Source organism: Apostichopus japonicus, chromosome 13 (genome assembly GCF_037975245.1).
Source record: "Apostichopus japonicus isolate 1M-3 chromosome 13, ASM3797524v1, whole genome shotgun sequence".
In the NCBI taxonomy this organism is placed as follows: Eukaryota; Metazoa; Echinodermata; class Holothuroidea; order Aspidochirotida; family Stichopodidae; genus Apostichopus; species Apostichopus japonicus.
In genome coordinates this window covers 1,406,497-1,428,565 of record NC_092573.1, presented here as the reverse complement: position 1 = coordinate 1,428,565, position 22,069 = coordinate 1,406,497, and the positions used below count along the sequence as shown (strand labels likewise).

The 22,069-nt window shown below is 38.4% G+C and overlaps 2 protein-coding genes across 4 annotated transcripts in view; both read left to right on the top strand.

The window, feature by feature from the left end:
- The window catches only part of LOC139978951 (dmX-like protein 1), a 69,256-nt gene that overhangs the window by 44,274 nt on the left and 2,913 nt on the right, over positions 1-22,069 (top strand). The window contains exons 19-31 of one of the 2 annotated variants that reach the window (XM_071989540.1): positions 217-2,192; positions 2,882-3,115; positions 4,014-4,192; positions 4,590-4,866; positions 5,327-5,525; positions 5,932-6,046; positions 6,656-6,775; positions 7,806-7,844; positions 10,356-10,483; positions 11,046-11,226; positions 11,857-11,917; positions 12,794-13,005; positions 21,511-21,655. In XM_071989540.1, the coding sequence (XP_071845641.1) occupies positions 217-2,192; positions 2,882-3,115; positions 4,014-4,192; positions 4,590-4,866; positions 5,327-5,525; positions 5,932-6,046; positions 6,656-6,775; positions 7,806-7,844; positions 10,356-10,483; positions 11,046-11,226; positions 11,857-11,917; positions 12,794-13,005; positions 21,511-21,655 (3,866 nt within the window). The remainder of the gene's footprint in view (positions 1-216; positions 2,193-2,881; positions 3,116-4,013; positions 4,193-4,589; positions 4,867-5,326; positions 5,526-5,931; positions 6,047-6,655; positions 6,776-7,805; positions 7,845-10,355; positions 10,484-11,045; positions 11,227-11,856; positions 11,918-12,793; positions 13,006-21,510; positions 21,656-22,069) is intronic. The other variant, XM_071989541.1, reaches the window with a different exon arrangement.
- Positions 13,013-21,578, top strand: LOC139978952 (uncharacterized). Of its 2 annotated transcripts, XM_071989542.1 has the most exons (4): positions 13,013-14,210; positions 15,463-17,977; positions 18,222-18,302; positions 18,512-21,578. In XM_071989542.1, the coding sequence occupies exons 2-4, from the start codon at positions 15,487-15,489 to the stop codon at positions 18,814-18,816; spliced, it is 2,877 nt and encodes a 958-aa protein (XP_071845643.1). In that variant the 5' UTR covers positions 13,013-14,210; positions 15,463-15,486; the 3' UTR covers positions 18,817-21,578. The 2 variants fall into 2 exon arrangements, with proteins under 2 accessions (XP_071845643.1, XP_071845644.1); XM_071989543.1 differs by lacking the exon at positions 18,222-18,302 and having other exon boundaries at positions 13,013-17,977.

Genomic DNA, 22,069 nt, shown 5'->3' with positions numbered 1-22,069 from the left:
CCAATGGTTACTGGTTTGAAAAGCCTATCTAGCCAACAGTTTCATATGGTCTTTTCAATCTTTTGATTATTTTTTATTATAACAGTTTAGTCAGCATCTGACAGTCTGTTTCTGAAATTTCTTAGACTTGTGATTAGTTTGTGGTCTGTAGTTTGGTTTGTGGTCTGTATGTTCTTCATAAACAAAGTCTGGTTCTTGATCTTGATAAATCCACAGATCCATCCGAGACGAGAAGATGACCCAGTTCTTCAGAAACGATTTCAAGAAGGAACGTTGGCGAAAGGCGGCCCTGAAGAATGCGTTTGCTCTTCTCGGGAGACAGCGGTTCGAGCATGCAGCCGCCTTCTTCCTCTTAGCCGGGTCCTTAAAGGATGCCGTGGAGGTGTGTCTGAATAATTTAGGAGACATCCAATTGGCAATGGTCATTTCCAGACTGTACGAGGAGGACCTGGAGATGCCCAAAGCGCAAAAGAAAATCATATACGAGGAGGTTCTGGGATGTGATCTTTCTGGAAAACAGATAGAGAATCAATTTCCTCATAAGGACCCATTCATGAGGAGCATGGCCCACTGGTTACTAAAGGATTACATCAAAGCGTTGGATACCCTCCTGGTACCACCATCACAACTCACCAAGGATTGTGAGCTGAATGGACAAGCAAGAAATAGACCAGACGTCTTCAACTTTTACAATTACTTGAGGACTCATCCTCTGATCGTCCTGAGGCAAACGGTCGGTTCTGAGGACGCTCCTACCGTGTCAAAAGTGTTAGCAAAGGCATCGGTGCTTGACGGAGGGACAGCCGATGATGAGATAACACCCGAAGAGAGAAGGCTTTTCTTTGCCACGGCCCACATGCATGCATCAGCTGGTTGTCCCTTGCTGGCACTAGAGGTACTCTCTCATCTTCCAAAGGTACGTCAAGGAAATTCCGAGTTAACCTCGAAAAAGACTAACGGACAGTTGATCTCATCGGGTACTATCGATGAAGGCTTTATAAGTAAAAGCACCACAGGATCGTCTTTCAAAGAAACTACGGCCGATTTGGATTGGAGTAAACCTGTCGGGTTGACCAATGGGAGCGGGGGCAGTGGTGGTGGTTCTGTAATGGACCTAGATTGGAGTCAGCCTGTTGGTGGTAGATTTGATGAAAAACTGGAGCTAGATTGGGGGGATGAGTCGGGGGATAACGGTAGTGATGATGATGGTAATGGTGACGAAGATAAAACGGCAGTGGGAGGCAAAGACAAAGATGAGGCTGCCAAAGTAGATCAGGAGAGATTAGGTGGTGAGGTTGAGGGAGAATTGTCTGACATCATGGCCCAGCAATTAAAATTCACATGTTGTCTGAAGGTAATGATGGAAGAGCTAAGAACGTTAGCCACTGGTTTTGAAGTCCATGGTGGTCAGTTGAGGTACCAGCTCTATGTCTGGTTAGAGAGACAAGTAGAAACCTTGAAACTTCTGTGCAATTACGGCCCTCTCGTCCAAGCACCCGACGAGAGGATGGAGGAAGAGGACGACTACGACGGAGACCTGGAGAACGATCCAGCATCTCTCCATGAAATCATTCAAGCAAGGAGGACAGACTTTGAGGACAAGAGGCAGAGAGCTGTCAGAAGGAAAAGATGGCTCCATGACAACCATCATTTAATTAGAACCATTGTCAATTACAGTCTACTGTATGGCCAGAACGGGGGAGGGCTTGCATCAGTCTGCATGGAGTTGGTGCTTCTGATGCAGGAGGTGCAACAAGAGACTAAAGTTGCCCAGCAGTTATCCTCTCCTCTCCCTCTACCAACCACTCTGCCTCTTCTTTCAGCCAGTGTGGCTAGCTCTAAGACAGTCGTGGCCGACCCAGTGCTTCATTTGAGGCACCTCATCCATAGCATCCTTCTAACAGTCTTGGATTTTACCGCTCCTCCCAGTCCACAGAGGAAGGCGTCCACATTGCCAGTTTTGTCATCTCTGAGTGCGGCACTCTCTGCCTGTATATACCAAAGTCTGTGTGACAGCGATACCTACAGCTCTACTGTCAGCAAATCCAAAGCTGCTGGAATGGACGTATACACCGGTGGCAGTGCTAACGTCCTCTACAGAGTCGGTAATCTTGTGAGTGTGAATCGCAAAAGGAGGGTGCCCAGCGGTGACGTTCCATTAACTGTTTCTTCCCAGCCGAGTAAATGGCCTGGTGAGTTGTTGAGTTGATAGCTAATGTAGTTTATGAGAAAGGGAGGAAATATGTTTTGCTGAGAATTGTCAACCAGAGTTGATGGAATGCATCAGTCTGGCAGGTATGCATGGGTGGGTACGGTTGGGGAGAATAGTATCGCAAAATGTCAATGACATCCAAAGCATCAGTGGATACTTTCTCATTTACGTTTGTAAGTTGAGATGTAACTGAATGTTAAGTCTGAAAGTTTCTCCGCTGCAGAGTGCGAAGGCATTAGTCACCAGTGGAGTAATGATATGACCTGTAGCAGCATAGATGTTAATTTCAGTTCTTGACAATAGTTGGGGTTCTTGTTAGTTGCATTGGCTTCTATGTAATTTTTGATGTATAGATTTCATATAGTCACAAAATAGTTCAAATGAATGTATGTTATAACAAGAAGTAAAGGGGTGGAGGAGGGGGGGTAGGAGTGGTCATTGGGCGTTGAACATTGTTTTTCCACATATTACACACTCCCATGTTGTGAGTATCTATTACCATACGTACAGATTCCTCTGTCCTTTTCATTTATATGTGTATCTTGCCTTCATATGGAAATAACTGTTTGGGTGATTAAAGGAGGTTTACTTATGTAAAATTAATTTACATATTTTGCATACTTTCTGTTTTAGATAAGTAGTATCTTACAAAATGTTTCCTCATTTTAGGGGTGGCTACTCTACAAGCATTGTTATCCAGTGAGAAAGACAGTGACCTCCCCCCTATGAATATTCAACTATGCGAGGGCCTGTTATCCATCTACATGAGTCTCTTTGTCCGTGCCTTGTCCACGCACAATACAAACGAGCTGTACAGGCTGATGGGCCACAGGCTGAACGAAAGACTCTGGGCATCAGTCTTTGGAGGAGGGGCAAAGGTCAGAGAGAGGAAGCAAGCAATGGGTAGGTTAAAATATGATCGATACATAGTTAACTCGATCGATGGAAAGTAAGATGATATGATGTAAATGAAAATTAGTTGTCATTGTTAGGACTATGCTTGTATCCCTAAAAGTTATTTAGCTAATATGGTCGATCTGCAAAGGATATGCTTTAGGATCTGTGAGATATTCTGATACTTAACATGAATTTTGGTGTTTTTCCATTAAAAAAAAGAGAAAATAAGACAGTATTCTGAGCAAGGTCTTCAACATCTTAGAACTCAAGCTCTTAGCAACAGCAAATATATGTTCATGCTACTTACAAGTTTCAGGTTAAAAGTTGGTTATGTTGTGCTACCTGCTAACACTTCTAATGTATAATATAGACCTTGGATCTAAACAGGTTGGTCATTCCTTTTGAACTCTGGGTGCATAGTTTAATATTGCTGTACAGTGCAGTCTGGCAGATAAGCTCTGTAAATTATCGGCTGTCTGTATTATGCTAGATAAGGATTATTTCACAGCTGTTACATTTACCCTTAGAATTGTCCTAAAGAGAAAAAGTACTTTTCCTCTGTTGGATCTGGAAATTGACAGTTTCCCTCTTTTCCCTTATTCATGCTTTGAAAGACATCTTGGACAAAAAGGGTTCAGCTAGCCTCTTTAATTCTTGTCAGAGTTTTGGATAGTTATGTGATGGTCTACAGGCAAAGTTCTCTCAGTGTCCTTGGTATCTGTCCAAGATGATGTGACAAGCCTTTTAGAGTCTGAAGTGTGTTAATGGTGAATCTAATGCTGATTGAATGTAAATAAGTCACAGGAATCGATGTGTCAATCACAGCAGAGATACTGTCATGATGAATAGCAGGAGTGACTGTATCGATCGGTAACACTACGTTTTGTTTTTAATTTTCCTCTAGCTCAAAAGACGGTCCCGGTCAATAAGTCGGTCAGCCAGCAGCGTAACAAGTACACACTCAAGTTGATGGGCAAGGCTAGCAGCGGAAGGAATCCAACTTCAATGTCCGAGGAGAAGCCAGTACAGAGGGAGGTCTTCATCGCTCCCGAAACCAGCATCATTGATTACTTCATGGTCAAGGTGAGTCTGAAGAAGATGGTAGGTTGGTTGCTATGGTGATGAGTAAGATGTTGCTATGGGTGGTAAGTAGGGATTTGATGCAAACCCTCATTATTTGTTGACTTCCTCACGAAGCAGTTCTGTCTCATGATAAAGTAACGCTGCTCTTAGACTTACTATGTTTTCACTTGTTCACTGTTTCGCTCACTTTTAAAGCATTTCTGTTACCAACGGAGCCTTTATTTTGTACTAATTCTTCAGAAAAACATTTCCGATTCTTTACGTGTTGATGTAATTCGTTAACTGATTCATTCTGTTACCTTCAAAACAACAAAACAGTAGTAAATAATGTAATGTTTAAGGAAAGTTACATTTATAATGTTAAATAATAATACTCTTGATCGTGTGTTTGTTCTAGCCGCACATTGAGGCCATGCAGGGAAACATCGACTTTGACTCAGAGGCCAGCGATGACAGTTCTCTAGATGACTACTACGATGACGATGACAACGATAATTACGAGGGTGCCTACAAAGGGAACTCTCTGGCAGGAGGAGGCACCAATCAAACAGAGGGGTGTGACCAGTACTCTGACCCTACATCTTACAGCTGGTGTCTCATGAGGTACACAACAGTACGGCTGGCCTTACAGAAACTCCAGGTATTCTTACCCTCGGTCGGGATTGAATTAGCAGGTAAGAGGTTGAACTTTATTCCGGCTGTTGTACGTGGATGAAATGTATGTTATCTCTGGGATAGGCATGCTGAGACTAGGAACAGATATGTTGATAGTGTTATCCTGGGGTAGGTTGATTATGAAATAACCTCTCCTCCCCCCTCCCCAGGTATTCAACCCTCCCACAGTTAAAACAACCCCCACTCCCACTGAAGCAACCCCCACATAATAAACACTCCCCCATTCAACCTTCCCATACGTCTCATCACTACTAGCTACATTGGTTAATGGGGTTTGCTCGTCACACATATTCAGATTCAAAACCCAATCAGGAACCCAGATTTTGTTTGACCTTTGATCTAATGACTGGAGTCAAACCAGAAATATTGATTACAATTGAATCAGGTCCCATTTATACTGTTATTGTAACGTTTCTTAATCAATTTGCCCGGATCTCTCAATTCTCTTTTCCTTGACAGAGCTTCCAGTGGCCTCACCGATACTTCATTCCATTCTCAAGTTGTTAGAGCAGTGGCAGAAGGCTCTAATGGGTAGGTTAGACCTGTTTGCTGGTCCACCGGCAGAGTACCTACAACAGTGTTACCAAAACCCAACCATGTCAGGCCCATCCATCTTGAGATACAAAGGTCTTCTCGAGCCATCAAATACTCCTTTCACGTAAGTAATAACCCCTGCGGCAGAAAGTAAGTTACAACTTTAATTCTGTCACAGGCAGCGTCTTTGAAGTTTTGTTCGTAAACAGAATGTGGTATGATAAGTTTGTGTTTTAATGAATGTGTTTTGCTGAAAAGTTAGTTAGTCAAAGGCTCCCTAGAAATAACATATAGTTGGCAAAAGATTGTCCATTTGAAGTCGTCTTTTTTTTTATGTTTCAAAGACCTCTTCTAATGAACGGTACTAGAATTGTTGAAACTTAAATTTTAATAAAAATATGAACCGGTTATTGGGCTATATGAGCCTGTCAGAATACATTGTTGTCTTGAACTGCTTAAACTTTCAAGATTTCTCTCTGTGAGTGCTTCATTTTTGTTTACAACTTTCCTTATCATATTTCTCACTTAAGCGGAACCAGTCAAGCCGTCAGATCCGTTCAGAGGTACTGGAACTTCCTGGTGAGACAAGAGGCAATCCAGGACGTCTTCATTAAGTACATCTTTGAGAAGAATAAGACAGACGAGGTGAGATATCATCCCATACTTTAGAAAATTATATATCTTTCAAGTTTGTTGTAACTTGGCCATTTTATTCATCTGATTCTGATACATCTGGTTTTATTAAATGGAAATGTTGTAATGATGAAGATGATGGTCTTGAAGAAGAGATAAAATACCCACCTGATGTGACTCTGCGTTGCTATGGAAATGGCTGGAAATTTTATGGCATTGTAACATCATAGTATTTTTCCTCTTTTCCTCAACCTGTTTGTTTATTTTTTTTATTTCCATCTATCAAAGTAGAGAGTTTTAAAAAGAACAGTCATCCTTTAAAGGTTATCAGCATCATAACTTCAGTTACTCCCAACAAGATGTCTGCCGTATGGACTATAACAGGATTCAGCGATGGTTACAAAATATCAATATTTGCCTCTTCAATTTTCTCCCCAATTAGTGCTCATGTAATAAACAAAATTAGGACTCGGCATCAGCTACCATCACACCAGGAATATTAGTTTTAGTTGCATTAGTCATTGTTTTATCACTTAAAGTTTTTATTCAAATCATGTATATTGTTCTTAAATCATTTGATGAGGTATTCACTTCAAGCCTAATTTTCCTCCCTACACTCAGACCGATTCTGCCATCTATACCGATAGCGGATCGGAGAGCCGGTCCAAAGCTCCACGCAGTGGAAAAGTCAGAATTATTCACAAGGAGCAGGATAGGATACCAGCTTTCTGTTTTAATCAGGTGAGTTTTTCCTTTAATAACAAAAAATTTATGATTTTGTATTCGACAAATTATGCCAAAATTTCATTCTACTAGATTCCATTCCACGTAACCTTACAGCTTTTTGCACCGTGGTTTTGTCATCACGATAAGCTTTGTATTATCCAACGGTCAAACTCTTCAGCTGCTTCATATGTTATCTTATGATGCACAACTTGCAAGAAAGATTTTTGGGCTAACATTTTTACTTCATATATTATCTTCAGAACATCCACTCTATTTTATGCTCATGTATTTTCCTTTATAATTTACTCTTCATAAGTTTATTTTCTTCTTTGTTTTTTTTTGCATTTCACAACCCTTTTTATATTGAAGTGAATTTTACTTTTTGATTTCTCAATTTTGCCTGTGACTGTCGTGATGTGATACCCCTGCCGTGAAGTATGACTCCCATCGTTTGCCAATCGCCTCCAAAACTTTGCTTTTTGTTTCCCACCGTCGTAGGATTGTTCCCAGGGATGGGCGGATCTGGGAGGCCTCTGCACATAACCTCAACACCTCCTTATCATAAATTAAGAGCTCCCCATTTTAGTACCATTGTTCCCTATTTTTTTGTTGATAGAAAAGTTCCCTTTTGTTGAAGGATTAAAGAAATTGTAATTGAAATGTACCCTGTTTTTAATAAAATATTCAAGTACTGGAATTTGTTGCATGGAAGGCACAGAGGATAAGTTTAGTTGGAATGTTTTGAGGTAATTTTATGGTTTGCCCCCTCAAAAAAAAGTCACATGATCTTCTGTGCCTCAAAGTGTTCTCTCCCCCTCTCCCCCTCTCCCCTCTCCCCTCTCCCCCCTCTTCACCCCTCTCCACTCCTCCCACTCTCCACATTGAACCTTCTTCTGTGACCCGTATTCAAGCCACTCGGAAAGGTTATTCTGTTCACAAAGTTTCTGCTACATAACTATTCTGTTGAATATTCATAGATGTCAAAACAACAACCAGAGTCTCAATCTCTCTTTGTATTAAACCTTTGACCCCCGGGTTTCCACAGGCTGATTGGCGTAATATATCCTTGAACGGTGAATTCAGAGTAGGTATTACCAACAGACAAGGCAGACTTGAATTGGAACCATCATTTATCTCATACTTTGCTTTGCCTTCCTTCCTTCCTGGCTTTTTGCTTTTCATTTGACATTAATGTTCATATCTTTTGTTGAATCACCTTTTCTTTCACTCATTTTCATATTTCATGAGTAGAACATTCATCATTTCATTGGGAAGTATATCTTTTAACCATACAATTCATCTGGTCATGTTTCATCCTTGGGTGTCACAAGTCTTAATGAATATGATCATTCAGGGAGTCAGCCATTTCACTGTGACATTTATAATCCACTTTGTGTTGTATCTCTTCTGTGTAGTGTTCCAGAAAACCATTATCTTCGTTAGACTGCAGAGTTAACGATAACAGGTTTTTTAATTATGATTGAACATTTTGTGGGGGGCAAGAGGAGTCAACGCAAGGGTTAAAGTCCATTGTGTTGTCAGAATAATATGTATTTTTTGTTTTGTATTACTTTGACAATAATGTCTTTGTTTAAGGTTTCTTCCATTAATGACATTACACTTGTAGAATGTCAGTTTCTGTGTGTAAGATAAGCATTGGGTCTGCGTTATGCAACATCCTACTCAATGCCTACTGCAAGGTAGACTTAACATAATAAATTTCTAGGTCTCTAATACGCTATATGCTTAATTAGCTGCTACAAGATATTCGGTGAAAAGCATCATCAAGTCTTCATTAACTGGGAGAGGAGGGGGAGTAGAAGGGGGGGGGGGTAGGGAAGGGAGAGGGAGGAGGGTTTGATAACTGCCACTCAACAATGTTACTGCATTTAAAAGGCACATTTCTGCACATGAAGTTCACCTAAGTGCTGTAAAGCTTACATACAAGGTGCAATATTTCTTGTTCTTTTCACCATCCAACCCCTTACCCCCTTTTCTGTAAAGTTTTAAGTAGATCTTTATACTTAGAAGATGAATTGTATGGCTGTTGACAACAAGCTGTCAGGATGAATAAAGTTAAATGGCACTATTTCTAAGGACTGTAGTCTAGGCTTAATCTCTTAACAGTACTGTACCATACTTAGGCCAGCCCGCTAACATCGTCACCATGTCATGTCAATGTGGTAACATTCATTAAGAAAACATGGAATTACACAAATTAGAATTAAGAAAAATGAGGCGGGATGAATTTATTCTGAATGTATTAATAGATATCCCATTTATTAACTCATTTTAGTGTAGGCTGATTTAGTGCATCAAATTTTGGTCAAAGGTCAACAGAAGATTAAACCGACAAACCGTTGGCTATTGGCAATTTTATCAAACCTACAGAGTGTAACTACTTAACACTTAATCAATCTTAAGAAAACATCACAGATTTGTATTTGTCACTCAATGAAGTTTTTATGCATAATTAAAGTAATATCTTTGATTGAATCCTCAGCCTTTTATTGGCCAGACAGTTTTGTATTACCATTCATTAATCACATGGGAATTCAAATTTGAAAATGTAAAACTGATTTTTATTTTATAATTTAAAGTGAAACTTGACTAGTTAAGCTAACCTGGATTCTTCAAGTGGTTTTTAGTGTTGAGACCTAATTGCCTTAGCCTGCAAAACAAATGAACTCTACTAACTAATTAAGACTTAAGAAATAATGCTGCTTGTTAGCTGCTCGCAATAGCAATAAAATTAACGAAAGGAGGATATTAAAGTCCAGTTCATGACTAAAATATATCTCTGTCAGAGATCATATATTTGACATGAATGTTCTGGAGTAGATTAATGCCTGCTATGAGTAATACTATGTATGCACAGCTTTTGTAGTTGTTCTATAAAAGTCACACCTGCATGTTGGTTCATTGCTTCCAGTCTGTAACTGCTGCACATTAGCATGATCCACACTAACAACAACAACATGCTAGGCAATTTAATGCATACGTTGTCACATTCAAATTCATGAGTTGCAACGACAGAGGGATTATTTATTGTGTAATTTTGTGCAGTAACAAACATTACCATCTGTGTCTAGTATAATTAACCACAGAACAGGTTTCAATTTTCTTTTGGGAGGGGGTGGGGGAGTGGTGGCAGTAGCTGCAAAGGCAATTACAACTCCATCATTTATGATCCGTGGGGAGGGGGGAGGGATTGTCAAGGGTGTGCAAGAGGTTGACGGGATGTGGGGGGGTGGGAGAATCTTGGAAGATAATAACAAATCCAACCCTTATTTATGACATCATTCTTTTATTGCATCTAAATTGTATCATCCAATTCTTTCAGCTAGTGATAGTTAAAATGTACAAGGACATGCATCATTTGTATATTAAACATATCCCATCTATGCAGTGAAGAATAGCAACCTCTTCCCTCTCCTTTTATGAAGAAATCATTAATTAATATTTACAATGGTGCGGGGGGGGCGGGTGGGATAGCGAGAAGCCGATACTGAGACATATACTCCCAAATTGGTTATCAGTTTAAGAGACAAGAGTGTCATGAAAGTTGATTGTTTTTTTGTTGTCTTGTTTACAGTCTACACCAACTACAGTAGTGGTCTCGACTCACCACGGTCTGATGGAGCTTGACATCGCTATGCTCTTAGAACCGGAGGTACCGTATTGGTTGGAGGAGGAGGAAGATCCAGCTGTCATGTCTAGAAGGTTGGTCATTAATAATCATCCATCTTATCTGAATACCTCATTTATGATTCATCTTTTGCATCCAGGGGGCATCATGGAACTATTTCAGAACAAACCATTTGTATTCATTTCTAGTCATGAGGAATATCATTAGAAATCTGACCCCATTAATATTCATGCATGTATCTGTTTTTATAATATGTCACTTAATAGACTTTGTCAACATGATAACTGATTCCTGGTACCTTCCTTTATATGTTACTGCATTAGTCAATAGATAATCCCTCTTCATTTTGGTGTGCACAAGTTCATGAATATTAAAATGCATGGCTTACCAACACTATGAACATGTTTAGGCATTGGAACCACAAAAGATTTTGGTTTTCTATTTTTTTTGGGGGGGGGGGATAGGAGTGAGTTTTCCAAAAATTAAGACATTATATTTGTTTTCACAACTTTTCATCATTTTCTTAAGATAGTGCACAGTATTAAGCAAACAAGCAAACAGATAAACAACTGTAGGGACATCCTCTCAATTATCATCATTAATATTGATGTTGGTATCTTTGTTTTCTTCCTCCAGTGTTTCTAGGGCTACAGATGATGATTTTCTGCTGATGCACACCATGGAGAATTCCAGCAGTAGGACAAGCATTAGTAAGGTGACATCAGCTCCCTACATCAACATCCCCGTGGCTGCCTATAACGACCCAACATCGCCCTCAGATCTGCTGGGGGGACAGACTGGGAGAGGCACAAATGTGGTGAGAGTTTGGCAGATAAACCTTTAACAAACATAATGTTCATTATGTCTTAATACTGGAAAAAAACAAAGGTGGTGTCGATGTCGCTGCATTGAGATAAGTTGTCCTTGTTAGGTTATAAAGCCCAATGAAAATTCATTGGAGAATTAATATGAAAGAACTAATAAGAAAGATACCGGTGGAAGAAATTTGAGAGGAAAGGTAAACTTTTGGTTTGCTTGGCAACGCAGCCACAGGAATTATCTCATGCCAGTTGTGCTAGTATATCATGTATACGACACAAAGAAGATTATCATCGTAAATTATAAATGTATTATGCAAATTACATCACAAATTTCACACCAAGCCCATTACACCTGTCATTCACCCTCTCAGTGTTGTTAACTCTCTCTGCTAAGTCAGGCACAGAACTTCTTTTTTCTTGTTTGGAGTATTGTTTGGATACTTTTGTAAATGAATGCACCCGATAACTCACATCTTCACTTACAAATATCCATAGGAAATGTTCTTGTTTTTGAAGGATATAGGCTAAAGAAATGCATTCCTTTGTTCATAGAAATGCCTGTTCTTCTTGTGGTGAATTAGGTCATTAATGAATGATTTTTAATTGGTATCATTTGATGTTTACAGATCACCCAGAGACAGTTGGCTAATGTTAGATGTTTAGCTGCTCATCCCAGCCTTCCCTACTGTAAGTTTTATCATTTACTTAATACATCACAAATTTGTGTCAAATACACCAACAGCAGCACAAAATGTACTGATACTCTTCGTTAGCTTCACCATATGTATGAAATATCTCTCTAACAGGTCTGTTTATACATTCAGTACATGTGTAAAACAAACCAACAACTCTAAACTGACTGGTAAAGTATAAAAACGAACAAGAAAATGGAATAGAAAATAGAAAGTGCATAGCAACTTTTGGATAGAATGCAACTCAAACCAATGAATGTTTTGTTTTTAGCTGATTAAGTAGGAAAAAGGACTTGTATTCCTGAAGTCATTGAACAGATGGCTGGTCTAATCTGTACTTGTATTATTTTGTAAGAACATTTTCAAAGCGTTTTCAAAAGTACTGTACCTCATACAACTATGTCATAGCATGTTCATCTAGGGCTGGATTGATGTTCATCATTAGCTATGGGTATAACATGGTTATGGTTGTGAAGTGGGGGGGGGGGGTGTAACTTGATGTACAAGTTGTTTGCCCCACATTGTTGGAGTTCATATAAACCAGTGGACTAGATACTTAAAGTGACTAGACGCTGGTTTATTAAAATGACTAGGAGCCAGTTATGTAAGCTATGCACTAGCGACTAGATACTTAAGTGACTAGATACTTAAGTGACTAGATACTTAAGCGACTAGATACTTAAGTGACTAGATACTTAAGTAACTAAATACTTAAGTAACTAGATGCCAGCTACTTAAGCCACAAGGTACTTGACAGGTTAATAGTCTGAGCTTGACATAGATTCTGTAACAGGTTTGTTGCATCAGTTTTAAAGATACTTTTTCAATGACTGTGGTTTAACTTTTTCAATGACTGTGGTTTACATTACAGATTTGAGTGGTGCTGGTGATGGCAGTGTTCATCTATGGGAGTGGGGTCATAACCAGAAACTTTACACTCATAGAGGGTCTGGACAGTTCCCTAAAGTATCTCAAATAAGAGTCAACGATCAAGGTAACAAGTTTGGTGTCAGCGATGAGAATGGTCAGCTGTGTCTTTGGCAGATGGGTATGAACAGTCCAATGGTTACCAAACCATTCTGGGTAAGAAATATCGATAGAAATCGTATCAATCAAAACATACATATGTTGATGTTATGCACAGTCTAGTTCTTTGTAAAAATGTTTTGATGTTATGCACAGTCTAGTTCTTTGTAAAAATGTTTTGATAGGAATCTTATCGATCAATACCTGTATATATGGGTGTTTCTTTTTTTATAGGGGCCAGTACTAATATCTGGAGATTACCTAACATTTCCCTAATTAATTAGCTGCTAGTACTAATCCAGATAAGTTGATCCATGATAAGTTATTCATATGGTTCAAGTGAACATAAATATTAACATTATTAATAGTTCACATGTTTTAGACGGGCTGGTAGCCACAAACATGTTGTGGTGTCTCCACAATTTATAGCAAATAAGTGTGACAAATATTCTACAAAAATTATAAAGCTTGTAGCACCTATTCTTTAACATCATATTAACCATTATTTTTATTCAAATGATAAATAAAACTCATATAAACCATACTACACTAAACTTCCAGGTGTGTGATTTGTTCTCTTTATATTTGGCACACTGCCACTTTAAACTGAAAACGTAACATTTAGTGTCCCACGAAGTTACGTATGCAGACGCGATTTTGTGTTATAATAATCCAAATATTAAATATGGTTGATCAAGTTACTATGCCCTACATATATTTGCAGGTACACAAAACTAATTCAGAATAACGATCAATTTCATGCAGTGTTCAGTTCATAATTTATGGCCAGATTAATTTTCGTAAGAAACATGTTGTGTCCAGTCAGATAGTTACGTTTTCACTAGTAAGACTCACACGGTAGTCGCTATGAACATATTAGCGTATTGAAAAAACATACGACAGTAAGGCCATACAAGGCGGGAACGTGGCGACAACAAATTGAGCCTCTGTTTAGGAAACTTAAGAAAGGTAATCTATATTGTGATTTGTGTCCATCTCGTTACGCTTTTATAAATGTTACGTTTCTAGACATGAAACAATAACGTAATATATATGAATAATATATATATTTTATGATTGTTAGAGCGAACAATTAATTGTTGTCTATATTATCATACATCGGATAAAAGTACGTCGTTCGCATCGTAATACACCTGGCAAAACGAATCACAAGTTGGCAAGATCTGATTTGGAAACCACGCAAGGTTGTGTCCAGAATTACGTTGGCTTGAATTACATTTACAGACAAATATTTTACCTACGTGAGTACTTTAGTGCTTGATATATCGTTATTATACCGTATTTATTTGTTTATTTTGTAATAAGTTGCACTTGATACTTATTTGCGAGTAATCTAAATGGATTTATTAAAATTTCATTCAATACGTAACCATGAGACCCAAAAGTATGTGGTGTCTCGGCATGCATTTACATTAGTTAGGCCCGCGTTAGTTACGTTAGCTTCACGTTAATTATTATTAGCGTAGGCCTATGGCCATACCATTTTATCACATTGTACGGTATGTAGGGTTGATGCTAACTTTTATTGGAGGGGGAATTGTCCCCCATTACATGCGATAAAAAAAGAGATATCCTCTGAATTCATACTTGATCCTAGCCTAGCCTAGCCTATGCCCACAACGTTGTAGGTATAGCCTAGGCTAGTTAGACTAAGATTCTTTAAATTTTTTTTTTTGGGGGGGGGGGGGAAATAGTCAGTCCCGCTGCTGATGCTGAAACGTTAATTCTAATGCCAACCGTGCAGTATAAACAAACCAGCCTAGCCCTAGCTTCATGTATGTTAGATAAGTTAGATAAGATATTTAAAATAGTTGCCATAGGCTAGGCCTATATATTGTCCAATTTTGTTTTGCATCATCACTACAGTATCAACTATCACAGTAGGCTAGGCTTATAGGTTACCAGCCTGTTCTTATATTACTCTTAGTCTGACCCTGGGGCCTGGGCCTTCATTTCCACAAAATGTGCCCGGTTATATAAAAAATGGTACATTGTGGCCGAAGGCTCTGTCCAAATTTTTCTTGCATCGATCGTATACATGTTATCCTAGTCCGACACTACATTGTCGCATTATCGTTGGGTTCTTTTTCCATATTCAGTATGGCGCCTATCGCCTCGGGTTGGTGTGGTAAAAGGTTGACAACAAAAATTACCAAACAAAAAGAAGTTGATTTCAATGTTTTATTCGCTCCATGTTCGATAAGTAATCGACTCAAAAATTTATTTTGGACAGATTATACAAAAAAATTACAGCAGGCTACTACCTGTATAAAAGATTATTTCCATTATATTATATTTTAGTGTTTTAAAAATAAAGTTTAGAAGTAAGAAAGGAATTTTGATTGTGCTTGATTTGCTCAAGGAATTGTGTTTAGTGCACCAGGCCGGGCAGTAGTCATGGGGGGGCTAACTGTTTCCCACCCCCCCCCCCACCCTAGAAAATGTTGGATACTGTGCCTATCTGTTCTAATTCCCTTTGCTGTTTACTTCCAGCATACATGATTTGGAATTGTCAGCATGAACCCATTCAAGTTAAGAATTAGGGTTTCTCCAAGGAAGGGAAAAACGGACCGGAAAAAAGAACGACAAGATATGCGCCGGCATGCTGCCAAAATAAACAGCAGACTGTATCGTTTAGAAATGGCGATGGCAGACGAATTAAAAAGTAAAAGGAACTTGACTGATGAGGAGAGGGAACAACTAGAAAAAATGAGAGAAAGGAAGACAAATTATAATAAAGGGTGTGCTCGCAGAATGCAAAAGCTTAGGGCTAAAAGAAAAGAAGCTGAGGCTGCACTAAACAATTCTAAAGGGGAAAGAAATAAGCCAAAAACAAGACAAAGAGTGGAAGAGGAAAGGGCTTACTGGCGAAAAAAAAAGAAAGACCAGCGTGCTCTGCTTACACAAAGACAGAAAGTTGAAATAAACAAAAGAAGAAGAGATAAATATGCAATGGAAAAAGCAAAAAAAAAGACAGCAAAACTTGCAGCTGAGCAAGCAAAGTTAGTGACAGAAGCATGTAGATTGAAAGAATTGGAGCAGGCATTAAAGCAACAGGCCGAGGAAATTCATCAAGCCAAATCAGCTTTGAACAGTATTGGCCTGGATGTCAGAACTCCGGCAGCAAGACGTAAAAGCCTGCAAAGGGCAAGAAGGGGCATGCCTCAACGTCCATCACACTATGTTACCACTGCTCTGGACTTAATGGAGAAAGCTTCACCAAGAAAGATGGAAGCTTTCAAAAATGCTAAGTCACCAGCAACAGTAGTGGAAGATGCTGTGATGGAGGCAGTTTCAGCAGGGCTTTCTAAATCTCGTTTTTCAAAAGCACGGAAGATTCTAGCAACGACACTCAGTTCAGTGAAGCGATACAAGTTACAGAGATCAACTGCTAAAAAATTTGGTGTTAGCAGAAAGCTCATCAGCAAGGCCATTAAACACCAGGCGGGAAGAAAAAAGCTACAGAGGTCAATAGTGAAGGTAGTGGAAGATTTCTATGAAACTGTGGCCAACCAGTTACCGGATAAGAAACTGGTCAGCAAAAAATCAGGAAAGCCCACCAGTATTATGGATTGTTCAGTGACCAAGGCTTATCACCAGTTTAAACTGTTGAACCCACAGATCAAGATCAGTCTTTCAAAGTTTTTCTTGCTTAGGCCTCTTCATATTAAGACACAAAAAGAGGCAAAATACAGGGGGTGCCTTTGCGAATATTGCGAAAACATAACACTTAAGCTGAAAGTTATCAACGCACACTTGGCAGCTGTAAAAGTACCACCCATCAAAGACATATATCACTTTGCAAGTATCACAATGTGTGATAAATTGGATGCAGATTTCCACCATCCACAATGTGTTCTACGAAAATGCACCAACTGTGGTATCAGTCAACTTGATAGACACATTGAACCACTATTACATACGGAAACACAGAATGTTGAGTGGAAGCGATGGGAACTTATCACACAGAAAGTGCAGAAAGGGGTGGACAAGTTGGTTGATGTACGCAAACGAACCCTTATTGTAAAGTCTGGCAACATGGGTGAGCTTATCACAGAATTGAAGGAAGAAGGTATACCCTTTGCAGAACATCTCTTTAACAAGGGGTGGCAAAATAAACAACTGCAATTGATCCGCTCAAATCTTCCACAAGATTCTTGCTTATGCATTCTTGATTTCGCCGAAAATTATAGATGTGCTTACCAAGATGAGGTACAAGGGGCATATTGGACGCAAGATTCAGCCACTGTGCATCCAATTGTCACCTACTATAGATGTGCTGGGTGTTCTGATGTAATCACAGAGAGCCTGGTCTTTATTAGTGATGATCTAGTCCATGATTTTCATGCAGTGAATGCATTTCAGAATGTAGCATGCAATCATCTTACTAACAGCAGACACCTAACACTTAGTAAACTGTATAGATTTTCAGATGGGTGTGGCCAACAATATAAGTCAAAGGGCCCTCTATCTGATATCAGTTATGCTACTAGTGATTTTGGCTATCCCATTGTGCATAATTTTACCGGATCAAGGCATGGCAAGGGGGCCAGTGATGGGGAGAGTGCTGTCATCAAAAGTCACGCATCTACAGCTGTAAAGACTGGCAGATGTGTGATTAAAAGTGCTAAGGATTTGTACAAGTATTGCTGTGACCACCTGACAAAAGATGCCTCATCTGACATGTGCACACATTTTCGTAGAACCATATTTTATGTACCATCATCAGATATTAATCGTGACAGGAATCACCGTCTTGTAAAAACAGTTCCTGGAACAATGAAGCTTCACTCTGTGAAAACTGTCAGTGATGGAATCATTGCCACCAGAAATCTGAGCTGTTTTTGTACACCATGCCTTGACAACAACGATAGTCTGTGCGAAAACTCTCTTTATGTTAAGATGTGGAAGAAAGTCAGTCTCTACAGTGGGCATGGTATTCCAGCTACTTCATCCACCAGCCCAGAGGGAAACTTGCCTAATGTTGCTCAACCATGCCATCCGGAGTGTATCCTTTATACATTTGTTTTCATTCTTGGCATCATATCCGATTTGAAGTGTGTGTGTGTGTGGGGGGGGGGGGGAAGATAGCCCACCATTCCAAAAAATTAGTGTGTACAATATTTAGAGTCCATGGAGACGGCCAGGGTTCATGCCGATGTTCATATAACTTGATCATTAAATTGTATTTTGATTTTATATTAAGTATTAAAGTTCACGAACAATCCATAATCTTTAATTAATAACTACAGTAGATGATGATACTTCTACGGCACATCCTGAGGGAAACATGTCTCCATTGCCCGAAGCTGCCGAACCACGCCATCCGCAGTGTATCCTTAATATATTTTATTGTTATAGTATTCATTTCAGTTTCAGACCTATCAGTAAGTAATACGTACTACAGTAGTGCAGTGAAGTTGCAGTTTTCCTTCCCACAATCCCAGTGAATTAACTACATCCACCCCAGATGACTGCATTCACTACACATTTTTTTTAAACCATATTACCATATCTTAAATATCCTTGACATAACATTCAGCTGTTCCTCTGGAAAATACGTGGACTCGTGGGCAGTGGGTGGCTGTAATATATGATGAAGAGTGGTGGCCAGGTATTATCACGGATGTTGATAACGGATCCTGTTCTATCACTTTCATGAAACCCACTGGCTCCTACAATAAATTTATTTGGCCGGAGAAGGAGGAAACAGACCTTGTGTCTTCAGATTCAATATTAACAGGTCTTGATGATCCTCCTGTACCGATAAGTCGCCGTCACTTTGCTTTAAACTCAATACAAGCAAAGGATGTCACTAACAAAATGAGAATGGTTCTAACACAATAAATTTATGCAGTTTCTTGCAGGATTTTATCCAATGCCTAGGACAGCTATAGCATCGTGATCAACATTATTAATACTTTTCTTCATGTTTCACCATTCTAGGATCTATTAACACATTGTTCCTTCCTTCCTTATGTCCATGTTACAATTTGAATGCTTTTCTTCATGCATTATGAACATTTTGTTACTGGTTTATTTGTGGTTTATAATGATCTAACAACCTTAACGATGCCATAACTGTTTCGATCCATAAAGGTTAGTATGTTATGGAGACAGCTATAATTTAGGATCTCCTGCTTGATGATGCCAAGCAGAAATGTATTATTTACATTCATCAGCTAGGCTAACCATAGCATTGTTGTCTCAATTGCATGCAAACAAATTTGAAATTGGCTGAACAATGCAAATGAAAAAAACAACAAGAAATTAATTAATAAAGTGATAAAGTGATTAGTGAATAATTATTTGCAAAATTCATATATGTTATTAAATGAAACAGATGAACATGAATGACATTAAATGTAATGAAATGACTCAATTTGGATCTTGAAAATTTAAATGACTCTATCCAGTACTGGTATTGAATGGGAACAATTGAGGAAATTATTATATGGAGTTTTTTATACCGCATTTATTGTACACTAATTTTGTTTACCGTCCATTTATGCGGTTGAATATTAGCGATTCACATTTGTTTGTACATATGATTGGAGTTGAACATACATTGTTATTTTGTTGTGTTAATCTGTACTATATATAAAGTTTAACATGACAGCACAGTTCTCTGATCAGCCTCTTTGTTTCATTCCTTGTCCTTCTCTTTTATCATTCATTTTGTGAAACATAAATTATGGGATTACAGTAGAATTAATTGTAAATCAGCTTGATAGCATTGCTTTCTTGCAGAAAATGCACAGACAATACAGTACCTTTAGAAGTAAAGGAAAGATAATATAATATGCAGCATCATTATCAATATAAAAAATCAACAAACTACATATATAACTGAGATACCTGTAAGCCTATGTCGATGTAACAGGGACACCAAAATATTGGTGTCCCGTTACACGTTCGGCATTGTTCATTTGGCCACTGGTATATTTGGTGATGTATTCTGAATTAGCTGTATGTCAATATCAGAGGGAATTAGATCATTATTTTATAATATGGAAACACATTTTAAGTGAGTATGAAGGATTGACAACATCACAGAAAAAAAAAATCACTTTCACAGTTGCGAAATATCCAAAATTTGTAACGTGTGAAAAATAAATCAAGAATTACTAAAATATTATAGTTGTGCATGACAATAACTGATGTCTTGGATTATGACCATGTTTAATACCTAAGTTAAAATAAATAATATAACAGTGTATGCTGATTTTACTGTGAATGACCTAGATGAATGTATAATGTTTGGTGTCCCTGTTACACGTGATATTTTGGATATTGTCTTATGACTTTACCTATACTATTTGCATTGCAAGCTAGCTATAAGCAAAATTTTTTTTTTAGTTGGCTTTGCATTTGTTGTAGTACACATGCATGCCATTATTATTGTGATATCACATATTTGAAAATTTGAAGCCTATGTCACAAGTTGGCACCCATATTAAAATAAACACCCATATATTGATGTAACAAACCATCCATTCGTTACCAAACCATTAAGGATAGCCTAGATTGATAAAGCCTATATGGATGAATGATCCAGTGTCTACTAAATCATAGTAGGTGAGGATATATTGATAGGGATCTGATCGATCAAATATACATACATACATTTGCTCTGGGAGTAATCCTGCCAAGGGCTGTTGTGTTTAATACTACAGTATGTCTCAGTGACAATTATTCTATGGCATACTCAAATCTGCTCTCTCTTTCAAATCCCTCACAAACATTTTAATACACCAATCTAAGAGTACAGCACTAAACGATTAATTAATGGGAGGCTTTTACTACTCTGATCACATAATGTATACCAACTATAGTTAGTTTTTGTACCTATTTATATAGTTATAAGTCTGCTCTCACCTATTTCATGAAGAAAAAGTTTTGGCTTCTGCCCTATTGGAAGGAAGTTGGTAAAGGATCAATCGTCTTTCTACCTTAGACTTTAGGAGATCTATACTAACTCAGCTGTGAAGTAGTCTGGGCCTACATTCTATATAACAGAGAAAAAGCATTACTCAATCAGATAATGGCATAGCTTAAAGTAACGTTGTTTACTAGTTTGTCACAACTGAAATCAACCTAAGTGTTACAACTTACAAAGAAAACACTGATCTTACTTTATAATTAGTAAGAAAAGAAAGTTGCAATTTCAGAAACTTTGTTTCAACACACTTGCTTGGTGTCCCACTGACACACCTTGAAACAGGTGTGTCAACACAGTAGTAATTATATAGCACAAAACTTTTACTCTTTGATCTCTATTCAACCTGCAGTCTAATGTCATAGAGTTAGTGTCAACACACCTAAAATAGTTTTCTTACTCCAAACTTTTTATATACTAAAGTATTCTAATGTGATTTCTGTGCCTACAACTGAGAACTGCAGTAAAAGTGAATCCAACTATTTGTCCCAAGACTAACTTCACCTCAACTCCCAATGAACACTCTCCACCTCCTCCCCCTTTCCCCCTCCCCTTTGTGTGCTATGTTATGATTTCTCTCCTCTTCTCATTCTCTTGCACAGAATATGCAGTGTCATTCCAAGCTGGCATCAGATTTTGTGTTTCTTGGTAGCTCTAGCTTCCTGGCTACTGCTGGCTTCTCTAACGATAACAAGAACATTTGTTTATGGGATACGCTGATGCCGAAAAGGAAGTGCATGGTCCACAGTAAGTATAAAAACTACCAGTTAATGAAAAATCTGAGAACAAATTTGTATCTATAAATCACACTGCATTCCTGGAATCACTGACTGACCTTTTGTTTAAAACTGTCATCCATAGTCTCTGGTAATTCCCAAATGCAATTTAATGTAGCTAGATAGAATTCATAATTACAGAAGCCCTGTTTTATGGTTCTTACATCTATAGACAATATTATATATGGAAGAGCTCAGATAGAGATTGAATACAATAGCTTAATTTTTAAGCAGAATACAGCCCATAAAAACATGGAAAAGTCTGGTAAAATCTGTTATGAATGTCACCTTGTGTCTTGCATAGAAGGCCTCCCATGCTAATTGTTCGAAAGCAGTGACTTCAATTCCATGATATTTTATGGTTGTTCACTTCTCAAGTGGTCAC